A 25,053-nucleotide genomic window follows, 5' to 3' on the forward strand; every position below is an offset into this window, starting at 1 on the left:
TCACGGTTCAAAGGTTTAATCAGTAATGACATAGCAAATAAGATAAAATAGTGGATAAAGTGATGTTGAACATTGGCAAAACACATCTAAAACATAATATAATTACAATGCAAAATATAATGCATACTGCTATTATCATGGTTTTATGTTATTATCCTTTTTTATTTTCTTTTTACCCACCTGATCACTGACACAACACACATTGTATCTTGATAATCTTTAATTACAAAAACAACTAAGGAAAACAATAAATAAAACTAATGGTCAAAAAGTAAAGGAATTGCAGTAAGTACAAAATTATCAACAGTAAAATTTCAGAGAGGTTACATGGAGAGAAAATTGACATGATTATTACTGGTTGCTTGACACCAGTAGTTTCCAACCTTGTCAATGTAATGCCGTGAATTTTGTAAAAACAGAAAAATCGACCACAGGTAAAGCTCTATTAACAGTGTAAAAATATCACATATTATTGTTTAGTGAAATGGGTATACCATAATGTAAAGTAATGCTGCACAAGGCCCAAAATGTATCAAACAAGCAAATTCAAACAGATTTTAGTGAAAAATTAGCTTTAAAAAACACATGTCAACAAAATATTAAAACATATTTCAGCTTAATTCAAGGCTTCAACAAACCAACTCAGACCTACCATTTTTAAAAATAATGCAGCAGAGTATGCATTGAAAAAAACAGTCAGTCTGTTGCTATACATTTCTATTTGTACATAAGGTCAGTGCTCTATTGTTCTCTACTTGCATGATCAAAAACAAAAGACATATTAAGCCTCTTTACAAGTGTCGTTTGGCTCCAGTGATGTTAGATGATTAGAGATGACCTGATTAGTCCCATCTAAACACCACCCATTACCAGGTGCAGCTGTGCAAGGGGTCTCACTTTTCACATACGAGTCTTGCAACGCTGCGGTGCCGTGGCACTAATGCCACGAGGAGTCATTTGGAAAATGCTGCAGTTTTAATACAAAAATAGAAAAAATATGCTTTAAGGATACATGTTTTACTGCAAAGACAAACTGTGAGAACATAGTGCTTTTTAAATCGGCACCATGTACAGGTACAGTTTTTTCACAATTTATACAAAACAATATTGACTTGGGTCATAACCTTTGGATCACCTGACAGATTGATCGATTAGATGAATGATTAATGATAATTTTCAATTAAAGCGGGCTCACAACCTTCCTGATGTTTGAAAAGTGGGGGGAGGGGGGTCATAGTAAGAAAAACAGTTATGATGAAAGAATGATCTACACAGAGTAACTTTCTTTATTTTACAGCTTGTTTTCTGCACTCAGACTGCAATCAAAGCATGTCGCACTGTAGAAGACAGCGGAAAAGTAGATGTTGGTGAAGATGACCGTTAGTGCAGCAGATGGTGACAACTGCAGGGTTTGAGTCTGGAAGAGATGACAGGTAGGATTAATTAGACAAAAGGTGACTATTATCCTTTGATAGAAACGCATTCTCAAACATGACAGAAATGTATGCTATTTTATCATGTAAAGGGATAGATAGTAAGAATATTAGTTTTTACCAGAGCTACAAATTAAAGCAATACAACAGACTTTAAAACAACTTTATTTTCTATATCTAATTTATTTTTCTTCTTAAACCCTGGCCCTAATCCTGCATCGTAAAGCAGTGAGTTACTGAGAAAGCATTACCTATCAATGTGTGGTGTTGAGAGCTGGAGTATGTATGGTCTTGGAGACTGCTGCACCGTTGCTGCCTCCTGTTGTTAGCACCTGGAGCTGCAGCTGGTAAACACTGTCGGCCTGAAGGCTCTGAACTGACACCGACCGCTGAGACTGTGAAGGGTGAAGCAGGGTCAGTTTCAAAGACACAGAACAGATAAACAATATCACAGAACAGATAAACAATATCACCACATTTATGCTTTGTTATAAAATATGTAAATGCTGTATTATGATGGGTTTTTTTTTTTACTATTTTTAACATTTTCTCAGAGTGACTAAATTGTTTGAATGCAAATACTGCCTCTTTAAAGTACAAATTAAAAGAAAAGAAAAATGAAAGTGATACAGAAAGACTTATTGACTACCCTACTGAAAACACACACACACACACACACACACACACACACACACACACACACACACACACAAAACCCTCTCTTATTCCAGCTGCATTTTTTCCACACACACAATGCCATCACTGTTGACCTCTCTTCATGTCTCACCGGTGCAATTGTCTGTGTCTGGGAGATAAGTGTGTCTTCTTGCCCCTCTGTTTCCATGGTAACATCTGATTGCAGTGTCCAGGTGAACTGGAACCCCTCCACAGCTGCTGGGTCCAGTGCATGCTGGGACATCCTCCAGCGAAGCGTCATGAGCAGGGTGCCATTGACTTGTTGAAAGTCTGCAGTCAGTCGTTCTGGTCGTAGTATCACCTTTCTGCCTGACAGGAGGCGCTCTGACACAAAAGACATAAAACATTATCTCACACTAAGAACACTTATGGTATTTCTCAACAGGCTAAATATGACACGTTTTGTACACTGAAATGACCTGAACAATTATTTACACTTTGATAATAAAAGCAGTTATTTGAACTGTATTTAACTAGCGCATGCAAAAAGACTGGTGACAGGTTAACGGTGTGATAATATATACAGGGTTCCAATGGTCATGGGAAACCTGAAAAAGTCATGGCTTTTCACAATCACATTATCCAGGCCTGGAAAAGTCATAGAATTAGCAAAAAATATTGAAAGTTTTGGAAAAGTCATGGAATGTTGTTGTGTGTAATGAAATTGTTATAGTAATCTTAAGTGGATAATCCATGTAATGTACTATAACAGCAAATTTATTTTCTAAAGCTGTCAACATAAAGTGGCTCCAATATGCGTCAATGTGCGACAACATTTTGTTCACCATCACATATGTTTTTCCATTTTCTCATTCTTTCTCTTCCCCATGTATGCCAGATAAAAATTGTTTGACTTGTGATAGCAGTTAATCAAAAATGTTGCTGTTACTATAGAATGTTACAGTTCTAGAATGTAGATGTAACTGTAGAATGTTAAATTTCTAGAATGTTATAGTGTAACTTTAATGTTACAGTTGTAGAATGTTGCTGTTATTGTTGAATGTTACAGTTCTAGAATGTTGCTGTTACTATAGAATGTTACAGTTCTAGAATGTTATGATGTAACTGTGGAATGTAAAAGTAATAGAATGTTATGATGTAAGTGTAGAATGTTAAAGTTCGAGAATGTTATGATGTAACTAGAATGTTACAGTTGTAGAATGTAGCTGTTACTGTAGAATGTTACAGTTCTAGAATGTTATGATGTAACTAGAATGTTACAAGTTCTAGAATGTTGTTGTTACTGTAGAATGTTACATTTCTACAATGTTATGATGTAACTGTAGAATGTTACAGTTCTAGAATGTTGTTGTTACTGTAGAATGTTGCAGTTCTAGAATGTTGCTGTTACTGTAGAATGTTACAGTTCTACAATGTTATGATGTAACTGTAGAATGTTAATGTTCTAGAATGTTGCTGCTATTGTTGAATGTTACAGTTCTAGAATGTTATGATGTAACTGTGGAATGTAAAAGTAATAGAATGTTATGATGTAAGTGTAGAATGTTAAAGTTCGTGAATGTTATGATGTCACTAGAATGTTACAGTTTTAGAATGTAGCTGTTACTGTTGAATGTTACAGTTCTAGAATGTTATGATGTAACTAGACTGTTACAGTTCTAGAATGTTGTTGTTACTGTAGAATGTTACAGTTCTAGAATGTTATGATGTAAGTAGAATGTTACAGTTCTAGAATGTTATTATTATAGAATGTTACAGTTCTACAATGTTATGATGTAACTGTAAAATGTTAATGTTCTAGAATTTTGCTGTTACTGTTGAATGTTACAGTTCTAGAATGTTGCTGTAACTGTAGAATGTTATGATGTAAATGTAGAATGTTAAAGTTCTAGAATGTTATGATGTAACTAGAATGTTACAGTTCTAGAATGTTGCTGTTACTGTTGAATGTTACAGTTCTAGAATGTTGCTGTAACTGTAGAATGTTATGATGTAAGCATAGAATGTTAAAGGTCTAGAATGTTATGATGAAACAATAATGTTACAGTTCTAGAATGTTGCTGTTACTGTAGAATGTTACAGTTCTAGAATGTTATGATGTAATTAGAATGTTACAGTTCTAGAATGTTACTGTAACTGTAGAATGTTATGATGTAAGTGTAGAATGTTAAAGGTCTAGAATGTTACGTAACTAGAATCTTACAGTTCTAGAATGCTGCTGTTACTGTGGAATGTTACAGTTCTAGAATGTTATGATGTAATTAGAATGTTACAGTTCTAGAATGTTGCTGTAACTGTAGAATGTTATGATGTAAGTGTAGAATGTTAAAGGTCTAGAATGTTATGATGTAACTAGAATGTTACAGTTCTAGAATGTTGCTGTTGATGTAGAATGTTACAGTTCTAGAATGTTATGATGTAATTAGAATGTTACAGTTCTAGAATGTTGCTGTAACTGTAGAATGTTATGATGTTAGTGTGGAATGTTAAATGTCTAGAATGTTATGATGTAACTAGAATGTTACAGTTGTAGAATGTTGCTGTTACTGTAGAATGTTACAGTTCTAGGACATTATGATGTAACTAGAATGTTACAGTTCTAGAATGTTGTTGTTATTGTAGAATGTTACAGTTCTAGAATGTTGCTGTTACTGTTGAATGTTACAGTTCTAGAATGTTGCTGTAACTGTAGAATGTTTTGATGTAAGTGTAGAATGTTAAAAGTCTAGAATGTTATGATGTAACTAGAATGTTACAGTTCTAGAATGTTGCTGTTACTGTAGAATGTTACAGTTCTAGAATGTTATGATGTAATTAGAATGTTACAGTTGTAGAATGTTGCTGTAACTGTAGAATGTTATGATGTAAGTGTAGAATGTTAAAGGTCTAGAATGTTATGATGTAACTAGAATCTTACAGTTGTAGAATGTTGCTGTTACTGTAGAATGTTACAGTTCTAGAATGTTATGATGTAATTAGAATGTTACGGTTGTAGAATGTTGCTGTTACTGTAGAATGTTACCGTTCTGGAATGTTATGATGTAACTAGAATGTTACAATTCTAGAATGTTGTTGTTATTGTAGAATGTTACAGTTCTAGAATGTTGCTGTTACTGTTGAATGTTACAGTTCTAGAATGTTGCTGTAACTGTAGAATGTTATGATGTAAGCGTAGAATGTTAAAAGTCTAGAATGTTATGATGTAACTAGAATGTTACAGTTCTAGAATGTTATGAGGTAATTAGAATGTTACAGTTCTAGAATGTTGCTGTAACTGTAGAATGTTATGATGTAAGTGTAGAATGTTAAAGGTCTAGAATGTTATGATGTAATTTGAATGTTACAGTTCTAGAATGTTGCTGTAACTGTAAAATGTTATGATGTAAGTGTAGAATGTTAAAGGTCTAGAATGTTATAATGTAACTAGAATGTTACAGTTCTAGAATGTTGCTGTTACTGTAGAATGTTACAGTTCTAGAATGTTATGATGTAACTAGAATGTTACAGTTGTAGAATGTTGCTGTTACTGTAGAATGTTACAGTTCTAGGACATTATGATGTAACTAGAATGTTACAGTTCCAGAATGTTGTTGTTATTGTAGAATGTTACAGTTCTAGAATGTTGCTGTTACTGTTGAATGTTACAGTTCTAGAATGTTGCTGTAACTGTAGAATGTTTTGATGTAAGTGTAGAATGTTAAAAGTCTAGAATGTTATGATGTAACTAGAATGTTACAGTTCTAGAATGTTGCTGTTACTGTAGAATGTTACAGTTCTAGAATGTTATGATGTAATTAGAATGTTACAGTTGTAGAATGTTGCTGTAACTGTAGAATGTTATGATGTAAGTGTAGAATGTCAAAGGTCTAGAATGTTATGATGTAACTAGAATCTTACAGTTGTAGAATGTTGCTGTTACTGTAGAATGTTACAGTTCTAGAATGTTATGATGTAATTAGAATGTTACAGTTGTAGAATGTTGCTGTTACTGTAGAATGTTACAGTTCTGGAATGTTATGATGTAACTAGAATGTTACAATTCTAGAATGTTGTTGTTATTGTAGAATGTTACAGTTCTAGAATGTTGCTGTTACTGTTGAATGTTACAGTTCTAGAATGTTGCTGTAACTGTAGAATGTTTTGATGTAAGTGTAGAATGTTAAAAGTCTAGAATGTTATGATGTAACTAGAATGTTACAGTTCTAGAATGTTGCTGTTACTGTAGAATGTAAAAGGTCTAGAATGTTATGATGTAACTAGAATCTTACAGTTGTAGAATGTTGCTGTTACTGTAGAATGTTACAGTTCTAGAATGTTATGATGTAATTAGAATGTTACGGTTGTAGAATGTTGCTGTTACTGTAGAATGTTACCGTTCTGGAATGTTATGATGTAACTAGAATGTTACAATTCTAGAATGTTGTTGTTATTGTAGAATGTTACAGTTCTAGAATGTTGCTGTTACTGTTGAATGTTACAGTTCTAGAATGTTGCTGTAACTGTAGAATGTTATGATGTAAGCGTAGAATGTTAAAAGTCTAGAATGTTATGATGTAACTAGAATGTTACAGTTCTAGAATGTTATGAGGTAATTAGAATGTTACAGTTCTAGAATGTTGCTGTAACTGTAGAATGTTATGATGTAAGTGTAGAATGTTAAAGGTCTAGAATGTTATGATGTAATTTGAATGTTACAGTTCTAGAATGTTGCTGTAACTGTAAAATGTTATGATGTAAGTGTAGAATGTTAAAGGTCTAGAATGTTATAATGTAACTAGAATGTTACAGTTCTAGAATGTTGCTGTTACTGTAGAATGTTACAGTTCTAGAATGTTATGATGTAACTAGAATGTTACAGTTGTAGAATGTTGCTGTTACTGTAGAATGTTACAGTTCTAGGACATTATGATGTAACTAGAATGTTACAGTTCCAGAATGTTGTTGTTATTGTAGAATGTTACAGTTCTAGAATGTTGCTGTTACTGTTGAATGTTACAGTTCTAGAATGTTGCTGTAACTGTAGAATGTTTTGATGTAAGTGTAGAATGTTAAAAGTCTAGAATGTTATGATGTAACTAGAATGTTACAGTTCTAGAATGTTGCTGTTACTGTAGAATGTTACAGTTCTAGAATGTTATGATGTAATTAGAATGTTACAGTTGTAGAATGTTGCTGTAACTGTAGAATGTTATGATGTAAGTGTAGAATGTCAAAGGTCTAGAATGTTATGATGTAACTAGAATCTTACAGTTGTAGAATGTTGCTGTTACTGTAGAATGTTACAGTTCTAGAATGTTATGATGTAATTAGAATGTTACAGTTGTAGAATGTTGCTGTTACTGTAGAATGTTACAGTTCTGGAATGTTATGATGTAACTAGAATGTTACAATTCTAGAATGTTGTTGTTATTGTAGAATGTTACAGTTCTAGAATGTTGCTGTTACTGTTGAATGTTACAGTTCTAGAATGTTGCTGTAACTGTAGAATGTTTTGATGTAAGTGTAGAATGTTAAAAGTCTAGAATGTTATGATGTAACTAGAATGTTACAGTTCTAGAATGTTGCTGTTACTGTAGAATGTAAAAGGTCTAGAATGTTATGATGTAACTAGAATCTTACAGTTGTAGAATGTTGCTGTTACTGTAGAATGTTACAGTTCTAGAATGTTATGATGTAATTAGAATGTTACGGTTGTAGAATGTTGCTGTTACTGTAGAATGTTACCGTTCTGGAATGTTATGATGTAACTAGAATGTTACAATTCTAGAATGTTGTTGTTATTGTAGAATGTTACAGTTCTAGAATGTTGCTGTTACTGTTGAATGTTACAGTTCTAGAATGTTGCTGTAACTGTAGAATGTTATGATGTAAGCGTAGAATGTTAAAAGTCTAGAATGTTATGATGTAACTAGAATGTTACAGTTCTAGAATGTTGCTGTAACTGTAAAATGTTATGATGTAAGTGTAGAATGTTAAAGGTCTAGAATGTTATAATGTAACTAGAATGTTACAGTTCTAGAATGTTGCTGTTACTGTAGAATGTTACAGTTCTAGAATGTTATGATGTAACTAGAATGTTACAGTTGTAGAATGTAGCTGTTACTGTAGAATGTTACAGTTCTAGAATGTTATGATGTAACTAGAATGTTACAGTTCTAGAATGTTGTTGTTACTGTAGAATGTTATATTTCTACAATGTTATGATGTAACTGTAGAATGTTACATTTCTAGAATGTTGCTGTTACTGTTGAATGTTACAGTTCTAGAACGTTGCTGTAACTGTAGAATGTTATGATGTAAGTAGAATGTTAAAGGTCTAGAATGTTATAATGTAACTAGAATGTTACAGTTCTAGAATGTTGCTGTTACTGTAGAATGTTACAGTTCTAGAATGTTATGATGTAATTATAATGTTACAGTTGTAGAATGTTGCTGTTACTGTAGAATGTTACCGTTCTGGAATGTTATGATGTAACTAGAATGTTACAATTCTAGAATGTTGTTGTTATTGTAGAATGTTACAGTTCTAGAATGTTGCTGTTACTGTTGAATGTTACAGTTCTAGAATGTTGCTGTAACTGTAGAATGTTATGATGTAAGCGTAGAATGTTAAAAGTCTAGAATGTTATGATGTAACTAGAATGTTACAGTTCTAGAATGTTATGAGGTAATTAGAATGTTACAGTTCTAGAATGTTGCTGTAACTGTAGAATGTTATGATGTAAGTGTAGAATGTTAAAGGTCTAGAATGTTATGATGTAACTAGAATCTTACAGTTCTAGAATGCTGCTGTTACTGTGGAATGTTACAGTTCTAGAATGTTATGATGTAATTAGAATGTTACAGTTCTAGAATGTTGCTGTTGATGTAGAATGTTACAGTTCTAGAATATTATGATGTAATTAGAATGTTACAGTTCTAGAATGTTGCTGTAACTGTAGAATGTTATGATGTTAGTGTGGAATGTTACAGTTCTAGAATGTTATGATGTAACTAGAATGTTACAGTTGTAGAATGTTGCTGTTACTGTAGAATGTTACAGTTCTAGGACATTATGATGTAACTAGAATGTTACAGTTCTAGAATGTTGCTGTTACTGTAGAATGTTACAGTTCTAGAATGTTATGATGTAATTAGAATGTTACAGTTGTAGAATGTTGCTGTAACTGTAGAATGTTATGATGTAAGTGTAGAATGTTAAAGGTCTAGAATGTTATGATGTAACTAGAATCTTACAGTTGTAGAATGTTGCTGTTACTGTAGAATGTTACAGTTCTAGAATGTTATGATGTAATTAGAATGTTACAGTTGTAGAATGTTGCTGTTACTGTAGAATGTTACAGTTCTGGAATGTTATGATGTAACTAGAATGTTACAATTCTAGAATGTTGTTGTTATTGTAGAATGTTACAGTTCTAGAATGTTGCTGTTACTGTTGAATGTTACAGTTCTAGAATGTTGCTGTAACTGTAGAATGTTTTGATGTAAGTGTAGAATGTTAAAAGTCTAGAATGTTATGATGTAACTAGAATGTTACAGTTCTAGAATGTTGCTGTTACTGTAGAATGTAAAAGGTCTAGAATGTTATGATGTAACTAGAATCTTACAGTTGTAGAATGTTGCTGTTACTGTAAAATGTTACAGTTCTAGAATGTTATGATGTAATTAGAATGTTACGGTTGTAGAATGTTGCTGTTACTGTAGAATGTTACCGTTCTGGAATGTTATGATGTAACTAGAATGTTACAATTCTAGAATGTTGTTGTTATTGTAGAATGTTACAGTTCTAGAATGTTGCTGTTACTGTTGAATGTTACAGTTCTAGAATGTTGCTGTAACTGTAGAATGTTATGATGTAAGCGTAGAATGTTAAAAGTCTAGAATGTTATGATGTAACTAGAATGTTACAGTTCTAGAATGTTATGAGGTAATTAGAATGTTACAGTTCTAGAATGTTGCTGTAACTGTAGAATGTTATGATGTAAGTGTAGAATGTTAAAGGTCTAGAATGTTATGATGTAATTTGAATGTTACAGTTCTAGAATGTTGCTGTAACTGTAAAATGTTATGATGTAAGTGTAGAATGTTAAAGGTCTAGAATGTTGCTGTTACTGTAGAATGTTACAGTTCTAGAATGTTATGATGTAATTAGAACTTTACGGTTGTAGAATGTTGCTGTTACTGTAGAATGTTACCGTTCTGGAATGTTATGATGTAACTAGAATGTTACAATTCTAGAATGTTGTTGTTATTGTAGAATGTTACAGTTCTAGAATGTTGCTGTTACTGTTGAATGTTACAGTTCTAGAATGTTGCTGTAACTGTAGAATGTTATGATGTAAGCGTAGAATGTTAAAAGTCTAGAATGTTATGATGTAACTAGAATGTTACAGTTCTAGAATGTTATGAGGTAATTAGAATGTTACAGTTCTAGAATGTTGCTGTTACTGTAGAATGTTACAGTTCTAGAATGTTATGATGTAACTGTAGAATGTTACATTTCTAGAATGTTGCTGTTACTGTTGAATGTTACAGTTCTAGAATGTTGCTGTAACTGTAGAATGTTATGATGTAAGTGTAGAATGTTAAAGGTCTAGAATGTTATGATGTAACTAGAATGTTACAGTTCTAGAATGTTGCTGTTACTGTAGAATGTTACAGTTCTAGAATGTTATGATGTAATTAGAATGTTACAGTTCTAGAATGTTGCTGTAACTGTAGAATCTTATGATGTAAGTGTAGAATGTTACAGTTCTAGAATGTTACAGTTCTAGAATGTTACAGTTCTAGAATGTTACAGTTCTAGAATGTTATGATGTAATTAGAATGTTACAGTTCTAGAATGTTATGATGTATCTGTAGAATGTTACAGTTCTAGAATATTATGATGTAACTAAAATGTTACAGTTGTAGAATGTTGTGGTTACTGTAGAATGTTACAGTTCTAGAATGTTATGATGTAACTAGAATGTTACAGTTCTAGAATGTTGTTGTTATTGTAGAATCTTACAGTTCTAGAATGTTGCTGTTACTGTGGAATGTTACAGTTCTAGAATGTTGCTGTAACTGTAGAATGTTTTGATGTAAGTGTAGAATGTTAAAAGTCTAGAATGTTATGATGTAACTAGAATGTTACAGTTCTAGAATGTTGCTGTTACTGTAGAATGTTACAGTTCTAGAATGTTATGATGTAATTAGAATGTTACAGTTCTAGAATGTTGCTGTAACTGTAGAATCTTATGATGTAAGTGTAGAATGTTACAGTTCTAGAATGTTACAGTTCTAGAATGTTACAGTTCTAGAATGTTATGATGTAATTAGAATGTTACAGTTCTAGAATGTTATGATGTATCTGTAGAATGTTACAGTTCTAGAATATTATGATGTAACTAAAATGTTACAGTTGTAGAATGTTGTGGTTACTGTGGAATGTTACAGTTCTAGAATGTTATGATGTAACTAGAATGTTACAGTTCTAGAATGTTGTTGTTATTGTAGAATCTTACAGTTCTAGAATGTTGCTGTTACTGTGGAATGTTACAGTTCTAGAATGTTGCTGTAACTGTAGAATGTTTTGATGTAAGTGTAGAATGTTAAAAGTCTAGAATGTTATGATGTAACTAGAATGTTACAGTTCTAGAATGTTGCTGTTACTGTAGAATGTTACAGTTCTAGAATGTTATGATGTAATTAGAATGTTACAGTTGTAGAATGTTGCTGTAACTGTAGAATGTTATGATGTAAGTGTAGAATGTTAAAGGTCTAGAATGTTGCTGTTACTGTAGAATGTTACAGTTCTAGAATGTTATGATGTAACTAGAATGTTACAGTTGTAGAATGTTGCTGTTACTGTAGAATGTTACAGTTCTAGGACATTATGATGTAACTAGAATGTTACAGTTCTAGAATGTTGTTGTTATTGTAGAATGTTACAGTTCTAGAATGTTGCTGTTACTGTTGAATGTTACAGTTCTAGAATGTTGCTGTAACTGTAGAATGTTTTGATGTAAGTGTAGAATGTTAAAAGTCTAGAATGTTATGATGTAACTAGAATGTTACAGTTCTAGAATGTTGCTGTTACTGTAGAATGTTACAGTTCTAGAATGTTATGATGTAATTAGAATGTTACAGTTGTAGAATGTTGCTGTAACTGTAGAATGTTATGATGTAAGTGTAGAATGTTAAAGGTCTAGAATGTTGCTGTTACTGTAGAATGTTACAGTTCTAGAATGTTATGATGTAACTAGAATGTTACAGTTGTAGAATGTTGCTGTTACTGTAGAATGTTACAGTTCTAGGACATTATGATGTAACTAGAATGTTACAGTTCTAGAATGTTGTTGTTATTGTAGAATGTTACAGTTCTAGAATGTTGCTGTTACTGTTGAATGTTACAGTTCTAGAATGTTGCTGTAACTGTAGAATGTTTTGATGTAAGTGTAGAATGTTAAAAGTCTAGAATGTTATGATGTAACTAGAATGTTACAGTTCTAGAATGTTGCTGTTACTGTAGAATGTTACAGTTCTAGAATGTTATGATGTAATTAGAATGTTACAGTTGTAGAATGTTGCTGTAACTGTAGAATGTTATGATGTAAGTGTAGAATGTTAAAGGTCTAGAATGTTATGATGTAACTAGAATGTTACAGTTCTAGAATGTTGCTGTTACTGTAGAATGTTACAGTTCTAGAATGTTATGATGTAATTAGAATGTTACAGTTCTAGAATGTTGCTGTAACTGTAGAATCTTATGATGTAAGTGTAGAATGTTACAGTTCTAGAATGTTACAGTTCTGGAATGTTACAGTTCTAGAATGTTATGATGTAATTAGAATGTTACAGTTCTAGAATGTTATGATGTATCTGTAGAATGTTACAGTTCTAGAATATTATGATGTAACTAAAATGTTACAGTTGTAGAATGTTGTGGTTACTGTAGAATGTTACAGTTCTAGAATGTTATGATGTAACTAGAATGTTACAGTTCTAGAATGTTGTTGTTATTGTAGAATCTTACAGTTCTAGAATGTTGCTGTTACTGTGGAATGTTACAGTTCTAGAATGTTGCTGTAACTGTAGAATGTTTTGATGTAAGTGTAGAATGTTAAAAGTCTAGAATGTTATGATGTAACTAGAATGTTACAGTTCTAGAATGTTGCTGTAACTGTAAAATGTTATGATGTAAGTGTAGAATGTTAAAGGTCTAGAATGTTATGATGTAACTAGAATGTTACAGTTCTAGAATGTTGCTGTTACTGTAGAATGTTACAGTTCTAGAATGTTATGATGTAATTAGAATGTTACAGTTCTAGAATGTTGCTGTAACTGTAGAATCTTATGATGTAAGTGTAGAATGTTACAGTTCTAGAATGTTACAGTTCTAGAATGTTACAGTTCTAGAATGTTATGATGTAATTAGAATGTTACAGTTCTAGAATGTTATGATGTATCTGTAGAATGTTACAGTTCTAGAATATTATGATGTAACTAAAATGTTACAGTTGTAGAATGTTGTGGTTACTGTAGAATGTTACAGTTCTAGAATGTTATGATGTAACTAGAATGTTACAGTTCTAGAATGTTGCTGTAACTGTAGAATGTTATGATGTAAGTGTAGAATGTTAAAGGTCTAGAATGTTATGATGTAACTGTGGAATGTAAAAGTAATAGAATGTTATGATGTAAGTGTAGAATGTTAAAGTTCGTGAATGTTATGATGTAACTAGAATGTTACAGCTTTAGAATGTAGCTGTTACTGTTGAATGTTACAGTTCTAGAAAGTTATGATGTAACTAGAATCTTACAGGTCTAGAATGTTGCTGTTACTGTAGAATGTTACAGTTCTAGAATGTTATGATGTAATTACAATGTTACAGTTCTAGAATGTTGCTGTAACTGTAGAATGTTTTGATGTAAGTGTAGAATGTTAAAGGTCTAGAATGTTATGATGTAACTAGAATGTTACAGTTCTAGAATGTTGCTGTTACTGTAGAATGTTACAGTTCTAGAATGTTATGATGTAATTAGAATGTTACGGTTGTAGAATGTTGCTGTTACTGTAGAATGTTACAGTTCTACAATGTTTTGATGTAACTGTAGAATGTTAATGTTCTAGAATGTTGCTGTTATTGTTGAACGTTACAGTTCTAGAATGTTAAAGTAATAAAATATTATGATGTAAGTGTAGAATGTTACAGTTCTAGAATGTTATGATGTATCTATAGAATGTTACAGTTCTAGAATGTTATGATGTAACTAGAATGTTACAGTTGTAGAATGTTGTTGTTACTGTAGAATGTTACAGTTCTAGAATGTTGCTGTTACTGTAGAATGTTACAGTTCTACAATGTTATGATGTAACTGTAGAATGTTAATGTCCTAGATATTGCTGTTATTGTTGAATGTTACAGTTTTAGAATGTTGCTGTGACTGTAGAATGTTACAGTTGTAGAATGTTGATGTAACTGTAGAATGTTACAGTTGTAGAATGTTGATGTAACTGTAGAATGTTACAGTTCTAGAATGTTATGATGTAACTGTGCAAGGTAAAAGCGAATAGAATGTTATTATGTACGTGTAGAATGTTAAAGTTCGAGAATGTTATGATGTATGATGAATCAGTCATTAAGATTTTAACCGAACATGTTACAATATCGATAGGCTATGCAATACTGTCAAATTATGTAATATGCTGCTGTGAGCCTTGATTGAGGAAAAACACATTTGGTATTGTTTGAAATAATTTTATTTTACCAATAATTGATCAAGGGCAGTGTTTATTATTATCTGATATGTCTGAAAAATGCGCTGCAAGTAGCAAGTAGGGCAAGAAAAAATTATTATGGGTCCTTGAAAAGTCATGAAAAAGATTGGAAATTTTCTCCATGAAAATGGGCGGGAACCCTTAATACAGTGTTTCAGTGCATTTTCAAGTATGTAGGCTACTGTTAATGTTCTCTTAAAAAGACAAGAAAACAACCACATTTAAAAAAAATAATTAAAAAAAGGCATTTTGGAGTTTCACACAATGAATGAAGATCAATGGAACACTCGCATTTATGTATGGTTGAGTGTGTGTCTTTAATTACCCTTACCCTCAGTGTTGCAGGGCAAAGCTTTGCCTCCTCTGACCCTGATGGAGGAGCAAGTCGGGGTTGTAACCCAGGCAACCGCCTCTGACCCCGGGTCCGCCTTCAGTGCCACAGCAACCTGGTACTTACAGGCAAACAGCAGGCCTGTGATGGTGTGATGGGTGCCCTGTGGAGAGATAAAAAGAGTGTTTAAACTGCACACAGCTGGTTGTTAAAACTGACATATAACAAGGTTCCCTAAAATATACACATTACCTCTAGTTTTGTTTGGGAACCTGTCTCACATAAGCAGCTTGTTAGCTCCATGTTAACATAAACAGCACAGTTTGGCAGCTTTGCAGGCTGGCGGTTTCCAATGGCGAGAAATGGAATAACTGTTTAAAAAAGGCTGAACTTCAATGAGAAGAAATCATGCTCTGTGACCTCAGCAAATTGCACACAGCACTTTGATATTTATCAGATCACTGAGTCTGTGATCATTTTAGACGAAGGTTAACACCAGGGCAACAAGTGGGTAAAGATCTAATGTTGGTGGTGAGTCCAATTTTCTCTTGATGCAGTGCTACATCACAGCTATTACAGCTGTATACGCGCCACATCTGTTTATCTATTAAAACACTCCTCTTTTTGTTTTAAATGCTTTAGCCCTGTTTTATAACCTGGAGCCACATTACTTTTCTTGTGATGCTTTTAGATGCCTTTTGCAAGTATTTAAACCTTTGAACCCTGAGTAATCTGGTGTGATTTTTTTTTTAAACATGGGAAAAAAGGCAATACACAACATGGTAAAAATGTTCCACAAATGATTTAAAATTTGTAGATTTAGAACATTACTTTAAAAAAGCTGGAATGGGAAAATGTCTAGTGAAAAAAAGGAACAACTGTATTTCTTTTTATCAAACTTACGTATTTACAATTATGGTATAGAATTATGATAATTGTTTAAGCACTTCCTGCAGGTCGTTCCTTTTTTTTTTTTTTTTACAAATTTTCTGGTAATTCTCTTCTTTTTACTCATTTCTTGCAAAATTTGAGGTCATTTTTTTCTTTTAACACATTTAATGGTTAGAAGTTGCTGCTGAAATGATTCAGCAAATCACTTTCCCGTAGATCATTCTCAGTCAAATCCCTTTCTATATTGCATTATTTTAAATTTAAACATAGCATATTGCAGCCAGGGATTTGACAGAGTTATGTTAACAGTGATGTCAGGCAGAGACAGAGCAAAATGATGGCAGAGAGACAAAGTTACACCCAGACAGAGAATGAGAGCATTCCACACTGATCTGAGTTATGGTGCTGAAATCTGATCTCTGATACACACATATGCACAAAAAACTTGGCCAGGGTAGTTATACCTGCACAGTTGCTGTTCTCTCTGTGCCTGTAACATTAGTACTGCAGGTATGTGGATGCCACCGCAAAACATATGGACCAGGGTGTCTCTGCCTACCTGTAGAGCAAAAGAGAGACAGACACTTAATGGACATTTGTCTGAGTCGTATGTTTGTTTTCATGGATTAGACTGCTTAAAAACAAAAGAAAAAAAAACGTCTTGATGCACACTGATAAATTTCCAACTTTTCTCTACATTTCTCTCTTTTACATTCTCTCCGTTTTCCATCTTTGAGTAAAAAATCGCTTGTGTCTTTATTCTTTATTTGATGATCAATAATCCTATTTGTAGTAACAGAGTTTTGTCAGAGTTCTCTCTTGTGAAGATGATTATTTTAATTCAAAATCTGCATCTCAAGCATAAGTATATACAATAAATAGTAATTTAATACAATGACCAAAAAAATTCTGTATTAATTTTAAGTGTAACTCCTGGGAACATCAGAGGATTTTCAATGAAACTGGATTCACCCAAACAAATACATAAAATAAAATAGAAACACAGCGTTTATTTTTTAGTTTTTACAGTTAAGTTAAACTATTAACACAGTATATCCAAGAGCCCACTCAAGCATAACATAATAAAAAAAACTAACAGGAAAGTGACCGTTAAAACTCTACTCACCATGATGCGGCCACTTCCAGAATACCTTGACCTGCAGCTGGTCGTCATGGTAATGAGGAGCGGCGACCTCCAGGCGCAGGTTGCCGGGGGCAACAGGGTTAAGGGGGGATTCGGGCTGAGGCAGGGAGGAGGAGAGGGGGAGGTCAGAGGATGAGGGGGAGGACGATGAGAGAGAAGGTGAGGAGGGCAGAGATGATGAGGATGAGGAAGAGGGGAGCTCATTGGAGAAGTCTTCGCCTTTCGGAGGAGGAGAGAAGAAATAATAAGTTACAATTTCAAACTTTGGCTGATATGGCAGTATGTCTTTCCAATGAAAACAAATAGGGCAGAAAAATGTAAAAATATTTCGCTTTTTATTTTTAATATTAAGCTCATACATAAGCCGTGTTTCTCGCACATTTTCATAATAAAGATACCTTTTATGAGGTCAAAAAAAAAAAAAAAGGTTGCAGGAGTGATATTTATTTTATGCGTGTAATAAAGAAGCCACTTCTTAACCACTCTACTGTAAGCATGATTTATACAGTAGCTGTTCTGAATATCTATAACTGGCAACACACCAAAAATACATCATATGAAAGCCTGAATGTATGAGGCCTGTTACATAGCACATGGAAAGTATGCACTGTGCCAGGAATATCATAAACCAGCGATGAGAGTGCAGCTGGTAGCTAGCTTTCCCGTTGATTCATTTGCTCAGAAAAACTAATTGGCTTTATCTGGCCTAACTGACCCTCATTAGCACTGAGGGAAACCAGACCAATACACACACTATCAAATATTAATACTGCTAAATCATAAACGGCAATATGTTTCATGTAAAATTGTTAGTATGTGGTTTGATAATTGAGCTGCAGCTGGCTATAATCCTCCGCTGGGCTGACCGATGGGTCACCTATAAATACCTCTGTTGCCTGGACGACCATTAACATCGCCACTTTCCACTGTATGTGAATGTTTAAATAGTGCAGCTGCAGGGAGACCAAATATGCTGACAGTCAGCAAATGCAGCAGCTCCACATGAACTACTTACTTAGCTAAAATCATTAACTCAATAATGTATGGCTCTGTTAACAAATGGGTGCTGTGGACTGCACGTACAGTTCTCACTAATGGCATGACAAGTAAATGAAATGTTCAAAAATGTGTACTTGAGTGAGTCTTTATTTGGGGTAGGGTTGCTAGGGGAGTCCTTAGGTGGCTATATTGTGGAATCACAGCAACATAAACAGTACAGCTACAGTTTTCACTACTTGGGCAAGAAACCTCTGTCTACCGGGCAACTATCAGCTTTATTTATAGCCCATTACTGTTTATTCTTTCAAGACAAACCTGTTCAAAACCTACTGGAGTTTTGGTTCCTCCCTAAAAGATATACATTTCTAAATGACTTTACACCTGGCACTACTTATTCATCCAAAGACATCATGCTCATCTAACCTGCTCAGAGAAGCAATGGTGAAAACACTGGATTCGTGGTATGTAACATCAAGCTGCAATTTTTTCTCGAACTAGAGCTTTAAACTACAGCTGCTAGTCTATGCAGACACTTGCACCATATTTAAAATTCAGTGCAACCACTGTAACGCATATCAACTCTTCAAAACCTGGATCGACATCAGTACAACATTTGGACACCTTTCAAAATCATTTAAACCTTTGAAACGTGAGCAAATTGGCAGCAACATGCCCAAGCAACCGTATGGAATTTTCATAGTAGCTGGTGATTTCAAACAACTCATCCTTCAATTACAAAAATGTAGCAGGATCAAGAAAAAAAATTAATACATTTTTTTAAACATTTAAATATAGTTGAAAATGAAATCTACCTTGTATCTTGACTTCTTTTGAAAACATGGCTAAAAAGACAACCATAAATTTGGCAAGAGATGTCCCACAAATTGCAAGAAATTAGGAAAAGCTGACAAAAAATAACTAAGAAATTAGTAAAAATAATAATGAAAAGAAGAAGTGAAGAAATAAAAAAGACAGAAAGAAAGACTCAGAGAGAGACAAATATTAGGAAAAAATGAGCCCCTTTGTTTGTTTGTTTTACATTCATTTGTCTTTTTTGTGTGCTAATTTTTAGGCTTTTTTCTTGTAACTTTTTTACCTCACTAGTTTGGGGTTATTTCTTGTTAAGTTGCTCATTGCCTTCATACCATGTCTTTGAAGAGATTAAGCCAATTTGCTCAGGTTTCAAGTGGTTAATAGTAACACAGAAAAATACTGCAATTCCTCCTCTTACATTCTTTAATGCATTCAATTACGTGCTACTTAAATAAACAAATAGAACAGTGGCAAACAATGTTACTGTCAAATATGCAAAGTGAACAAGTATACCATGAGACAGTACACAGTAAACATCAAGTATTTAAATATTAAACCACACAGCCCTGTGAGGAAGATGCTTTGTTTGTTTACCTGAATAAGACATTGTAGTGAAGACAATTTGGGCTCTGGGACTTTTCAGCCTCTTCTGACCCCAATAGGCTACCGTCTGGACAGACAGGAAGTAAGATGTTGCTGGCAGCAGACCCTGCAGCCACAGCTCACACTGCGCCTATAACACATTAGAGAATGGGAAAATGGAAAGAGAAGTGTTTTTATCCTTTGGGAACAGCGATTCTTGGCTATGTTCACTTGGTAGAATTTTACTGATGTTTCAAACAAATGGTACCAAATTAATTCTAAGTATTAAACTGTAAGCAACTTGCTTGAGTTTCTTGAAGACATTTCACCCTTCATTTTAGGGCCAAATGAAAGACAAACAGTGAAAACATAAACTTACAATCACCACAGTTACTGCCACCATCACCAACATTTTAATCATCCTTCCTGTCGTCACACTCCTCACTGTGAAAGCTGTGTGTGTGCCGTTTTGCGACTGACATCCCAGACATGTTCTGCATTAACCTGCTGTTTGACTGACAGCTCATTAACAGGCTCTTAGTCAATCAGGTCTGTCTGTCTGCGTCGATTCCAGCTAGTCACAACAAAGAGATGCTTGGATGATAACAAGTGCGTGTCTGTGTGTGTGCATGTGTGTGTGGTTCTGTATGTGCGTACACTTAAGACAGAATGAGACAAAAGCAGGTTAAAAGCAGTTTCTTAGTGACCTGCAGACAAAATGGGGTGGAAGTATTTCCATTGCAGTGGAGATAGACAAAACATATGGCCTGTACAGCTGTACGCGTCTGTGTGTTTGTGAGCGGATAGAGTGAGCGGGAAAAGCCTGGATTTCTATTTCTGTGCATAATGTCAGTGAACATTATATGTAAGAGGCTGATGTATATTTAAAAGCACCGATTCAGCAGAGGTTTTTCCATGTTTGAATACTTCCTCCAATTTCCCCTTTTTACTTTAGGTTTAATGCTAAATCCCTCCAGTCCTGCATAAATTCCTGACTGACAGGATATATGTTTTATCCACATCTAGGGAATGTATCATCATGTGCTAATAGAGAGCAATAAAATATAAATGCTTTCCGGGATTTGAAAACTATTTTACACAACGAGGGACGTGCTTCTTGTCCCTAGCTACCTGTTGTGATGCTGCTGGCTCTGTGTGTGTCTAGATGCAGCTGCAAATAGGAAACACTAGTTAGGGGGCCTCATTTAAATTCCAGGCTGCCCAGCCAAGCAGAACAGAGGACCAGACTAGAGATAAATGGCTCCACCAGGCTTAGTCTGGGATCGCCATCACTACTTAGGATAGCCAGGTCCATATGAGTGCACTTGCAATAAAAAAAACCCTCCAAACTCTGATGTTTATGTTTTTCATTTTTTTGTTCCTTGAAGTGAGTGCTCACGTTAGGGTCGGTCTGAAGCTAAAGGATCCTGTGCACAGAGTACTGTTCACTAATATGAAGAAAAAAAAGAATGTTCAGTCACCACAAAGGCAATCTTAACTGTTGCGTCAAAGCTGTAATATAGCTGTTGTCTACTGTGATTATGGGTTTTTTGATGCTGCTGACTGGCCTTAGTTGCATCATGAACATATTACATCACCACCACACCTGTAATCATAATGGTAAAATCCACCCTCTTCTCTGTTGTTGCTGCATTAAAAACAATTTCAAAAGAAAACCTGTGGTATTTCTCAACATGTTATCTTTGAATTGAGTTAAGTGAGAGCAATGGTGCACTTTATCACTCTGTTTAATAACTTCACATCCCATAGATCTCTTGCTAAAATGCTTTTTAGGATAATTTTCATTTATATTTTCAGCTAAAAGCTACAGAAAATAATCATCTAAGTAGTCACATAACACACTTTACTTCTATGATAACTGAAGACTCACTCTCTAATGCCCTTGTGCTGTAATGACTGGCATAATGTAGGTACATTCCCACATGCTTTTGAGTTAAACTTGTTATCCAAATGCAGAGAGGCCACTTCCCTCTGTGTTGTCCATCAATCTACATGGCTAAGTTGTCATGTTATTTCACCGCTGTAAAGCCAGACTCGCATGTTGTCGTAGCACTCTAACAAAGTTATGTCCCATGAAGATAATGGTACGTCTGTCCGAGGACAATACTGCATTTTCATTTCCACAAGGCACATATGCACAAAATGTCTGCAGAATGCAGAAGTGGAGGGAAAGCGTGCCAAACACTGATTTCCGGGTCAATACATCAGAACCAGATCTAAAGGTGGTGCACATGTTGATTATTAACTTAAATACATGAGCATGTAACATGATAAAAAAAAGTATAAAATCTGAATTATCTTCTAAAGGGTAAAGTTTTAACTTTGCAAATTCAATGGTTGTGCAGCTAGCTAATTATTGCTCATTATATAAATCACACGCTTAATTAAGAAGTCTGATTAGTTCAACTGTGTCTTCACCTAATTCTTATTTGTAGGCTTTTTTACAGGCCACAGGTGGCTCAGCAGGACAGTATTGCATTTGAGGTAATAATTTAATGTCTAATATTAAGTAATGTTAATGTCCAATGTCAGTACCATCCTTTTTTTGGTGTGTGTTGTTTTCTGTTTACTTATGCAATGCTGCACCCCAAACACTCACAACATACAAGTTGCTATGATCGTAATAAATGAGTAACTCCAGTTTGCGGGTTCTGTGAACAGCTACTGTGTGCCAACAGCACACAGTAGCTGTTCACAGAACCTGCTCTGTTGGAGCTCTGCAGAGGCCTGTAAAATCATTGCAGTAATCACAACCAGGATACAGCAAGGAATGTATGCATATGTAATTGTGTGGTGCATGGGATTACAGACCCAGTAAAATCTCTCAGGTGCACCTACAGATGTGTGTGTGTGTGTATGTGTGTGTGTGTGTATGTGCATGCATTTTATTTTGATCTTTGTATGGATTATTCTGTATTAAACCTACAAACGGAGATGTTTGTTTCAAAAGTGAAGACATTTTGCCCAGTACTAGAAAGTGCAGTTTTAGGGTCAAAATTTGATTTTAAGGTTAAAGAAATAGTTTTTACTTTATATTATTCATGTACTCCTGTTCCTGTTAAGACTTTAATGATAAAATCTCTGTTCTTGGCCTGAAATACAAAATCATTGCTCCTGACTAAGAAATAGTCCATAACATAATCCCCCATAAAACCACATCATGTCATTTCTACATTTTAGTTTTTGATATATAAAAGACATAAAATGTATTGATTAGTAAGCTTTGAAGGCACTGGGCAAATATTCTTAACTCTGGACACAGTGAAGCAAGTTTGCACCAGCCTCCCCTCTTCAAGATCAGCTAACTCTGCTGGATGTAGCTGCATATTCATCACATTTTTTTCATCTTATTCTTAGCAAGAGAAAGTCAATAAGCATATTTTTTAAAAATGCTGAACTTATAGTGTTTACTAAGCAGCAATTTTTCGGTACTGCCTGTAAACAGTTTCCCCGAGGAAAGTGAAAGTGGGAGCCAACCAGAGACTCACTCCTGTTTTGGAACGACCTTTGTCTGCTTGTCATTTGGCCTCACCATATTTCTGTTTTTAATTCCTCTTATATGGGTGCTGCTTAAAGTCTGGCACACAGTCACTACCTTTTTACAAAGTCCCAACATGACCTGTGTGCTGTAACCTGGAACTTCCCAAACACAGCAAAATAAGAGGAAAATAAGTCTCTGTAGATACAGACACTGCTACACACTTCTTGTTGGTTGTAGTGATGTTGAGAGAGATAACTTCTGTATGAGTCTATGCACATTTTTTTCCTCGGTAGGTTTCTAGGTCTTCAGATGTAAAAGAGTACAAATATATATGTGTGTATGTCACATAACATAACAACATACATACAACAACAACATAACAGTTTAGATATGAATGGGTTATTGTGTATATCATAAATTCGATGTATTCAAATGTGTCTGTTTCTGATTGCAGAGAAAAAGGTTTAAAAAAATGAAATTGGTACAATGTTAAAATGAACAACAGTTAATCACTTTTTGTCTTAGCGTAATGATGTTTATAAAAATGATTCCTTACCCCCTGAGTCACTCTGCTGTTGCTCTCCTTTTTACCCTGCTCAGCTGTGCGTGAGTGTGCTGGACGCGTGTGCATGTTACTGTGCACTGTATGCGTGTGTGCATGCAACGTGTGTGTGTGTTTGTGGGCTGTGTGTTCAAGTCGAGACATCCAGGTGACTCTGTAGTTGTGGACTGGCAGGTCTCCCTCTCTGGGGGGCTCCCAGGTTAATAAGACCGCCGCTGTGACCCCACTTCCCCTCGACCTAAAGAGAGACAGCAACAAGTCAAACAACATCACAGCATGGATGTAAACACATTTGTGGCAATAAAGTAGAAAGAAAAGCACTTTCTTATGAGATTAGATTTTAGTTTAGATGTAAATGTTTTTGAACACTGAGTGGCAGTTAAATAGTTTCGACACTTGTTTGTCAACTACTTTCAATGTTGGGTTTCCTATCTTTCTTTAAGTTATGTATGTGCAGTCGCATTGAACCAAAGCTACAATTTAAGTCCTTAGTTCTGTGATCAAATGTTTTATTGGAATATTGCTGCTGATCCACAATATGATCTGAACTTTATATGACCTTGTTTAGCAGTACAGCTCACAAATAGAAAAAGACACTGCAATTTATAATGGTAAGAAGGATGAACTGTAATTTGCATGCAACAACGCCATCAGACAGTGACACTGTCTATCCACTTTACCACATTTTCTGATTGATTGCCCACAGCGGCAGCCTGCAGTGCTGAAAGGATGCATAGCAACCAACCAAACAAGGAAAATAGCAAAGACATTAATCTACCTGATCATATTTCATCTATTGAGATACCTTTCTGTGAGCTGGGTCCCTGGTTGTGAACCCATCCAGGCTAAAGTTTGGTTGCTCACTCTGACATTTACTGGAGGTTCTGGAGGTGAAGGGTCTGCAGAGAGACATAATCAGAGAAAAATCACTGTATAGAAAGCAATGGCAGAAATATTCATTAAAGGTCCCAAAATGTGCTTATTTTCAGGTTCATATTTGTATTTGGGGTCTCTACTGGAAAATTTTTACATGCTTTTATGTTCATTCCAGGGAATGACTGTAACGGCACTGCAGCTGCACTTTCTATCTTTTTATATAGTATAGCTGTCGGCTCGTTTGAAGCCACTATTTCTAAATACAAATTGTGAGCTTTGGATTAAGGATTTTGATATCTTTGCAGTCATTATAAAACACCTATACCCGCTTCATAAAAATAAAAGACATAGAAATATGGCCTTTTACAAGATGGGACCCTTAAAATAAGTGTAGGTACTTTTTTGGCCATGAATAATGCCTGCATGTACGGGGAAAAGCCTGGGTCAAAAAATGTCTGAAAATCGCTCACTGCTGCTTGTTAAGCTTATTGGTGTGAGTA

The 25,053-nt window shown here is 34.4% G+C and overlaps 1 protein-coding gene across 1 annotated transcript in view; it reads right to left on the reverse strand.

Moving 5' to 3' along the window:
- Position 1: 1 nt before the first annotated feature.
- anos1b (anosmin 1b) overlaps positions 2–25,053 on the reverse strand; it is a 63,966-nt gene continuing 38,914 nt past the window's right edge. Inside the window, exons 7-15 of the mRNA XM_042483932.2 lie at positions 24,483–24,576; positions 23,672–23,915; positions 19,626–19,764; positions 17,202–17,438; positions 16,540–16,634; positions 15,185–15,347; positions 2,221–2,453; positions 1,685–1,828; positions 2–1,417 (exon numbers count right to left, since the gene is read on the reverse strand). Coding sequence (XP_042339866.2) covers positions 1,688–1,828; positions 2,221–2,453; positions 15,185–15,347; positions 16,540–16,634; positions 17,202–17,438; positions 19,626–19,764; positions 23,672–23,915; positions 24,483–24,576 — 1,346 coding nt within the window. The 3' untranslated portion in view covers positions 2–1,417; positions 1,685–1,687. The remainder of the gene's footprint in view (positions 1,418–1,684; positions 1,829–2,220; positions 2,454–15,184; positions 15,348–16,539; positions 16,635–17,201; positions 17,439–19,625; positions 19,765–23,671; positions 23,916–24,482; positions 24,577–25,053) is intronic.

The sequence above is a fragment of the Plectropomus leopardus genome, chromosome 5 (genome assembly GCF_026936395.1).
Source record: "Plectropomus leopardus strain MGB_pleo_1.0 chromosome 5, ASM2693639v1, whole genome shotgun sequence".
NCBI classification, from domain to species: Eukaryota; Metazoa; Chordata; class Actinopteri; order Perciformes; family Serranidae; genus Plectropomus; species Plectropomus leopardus.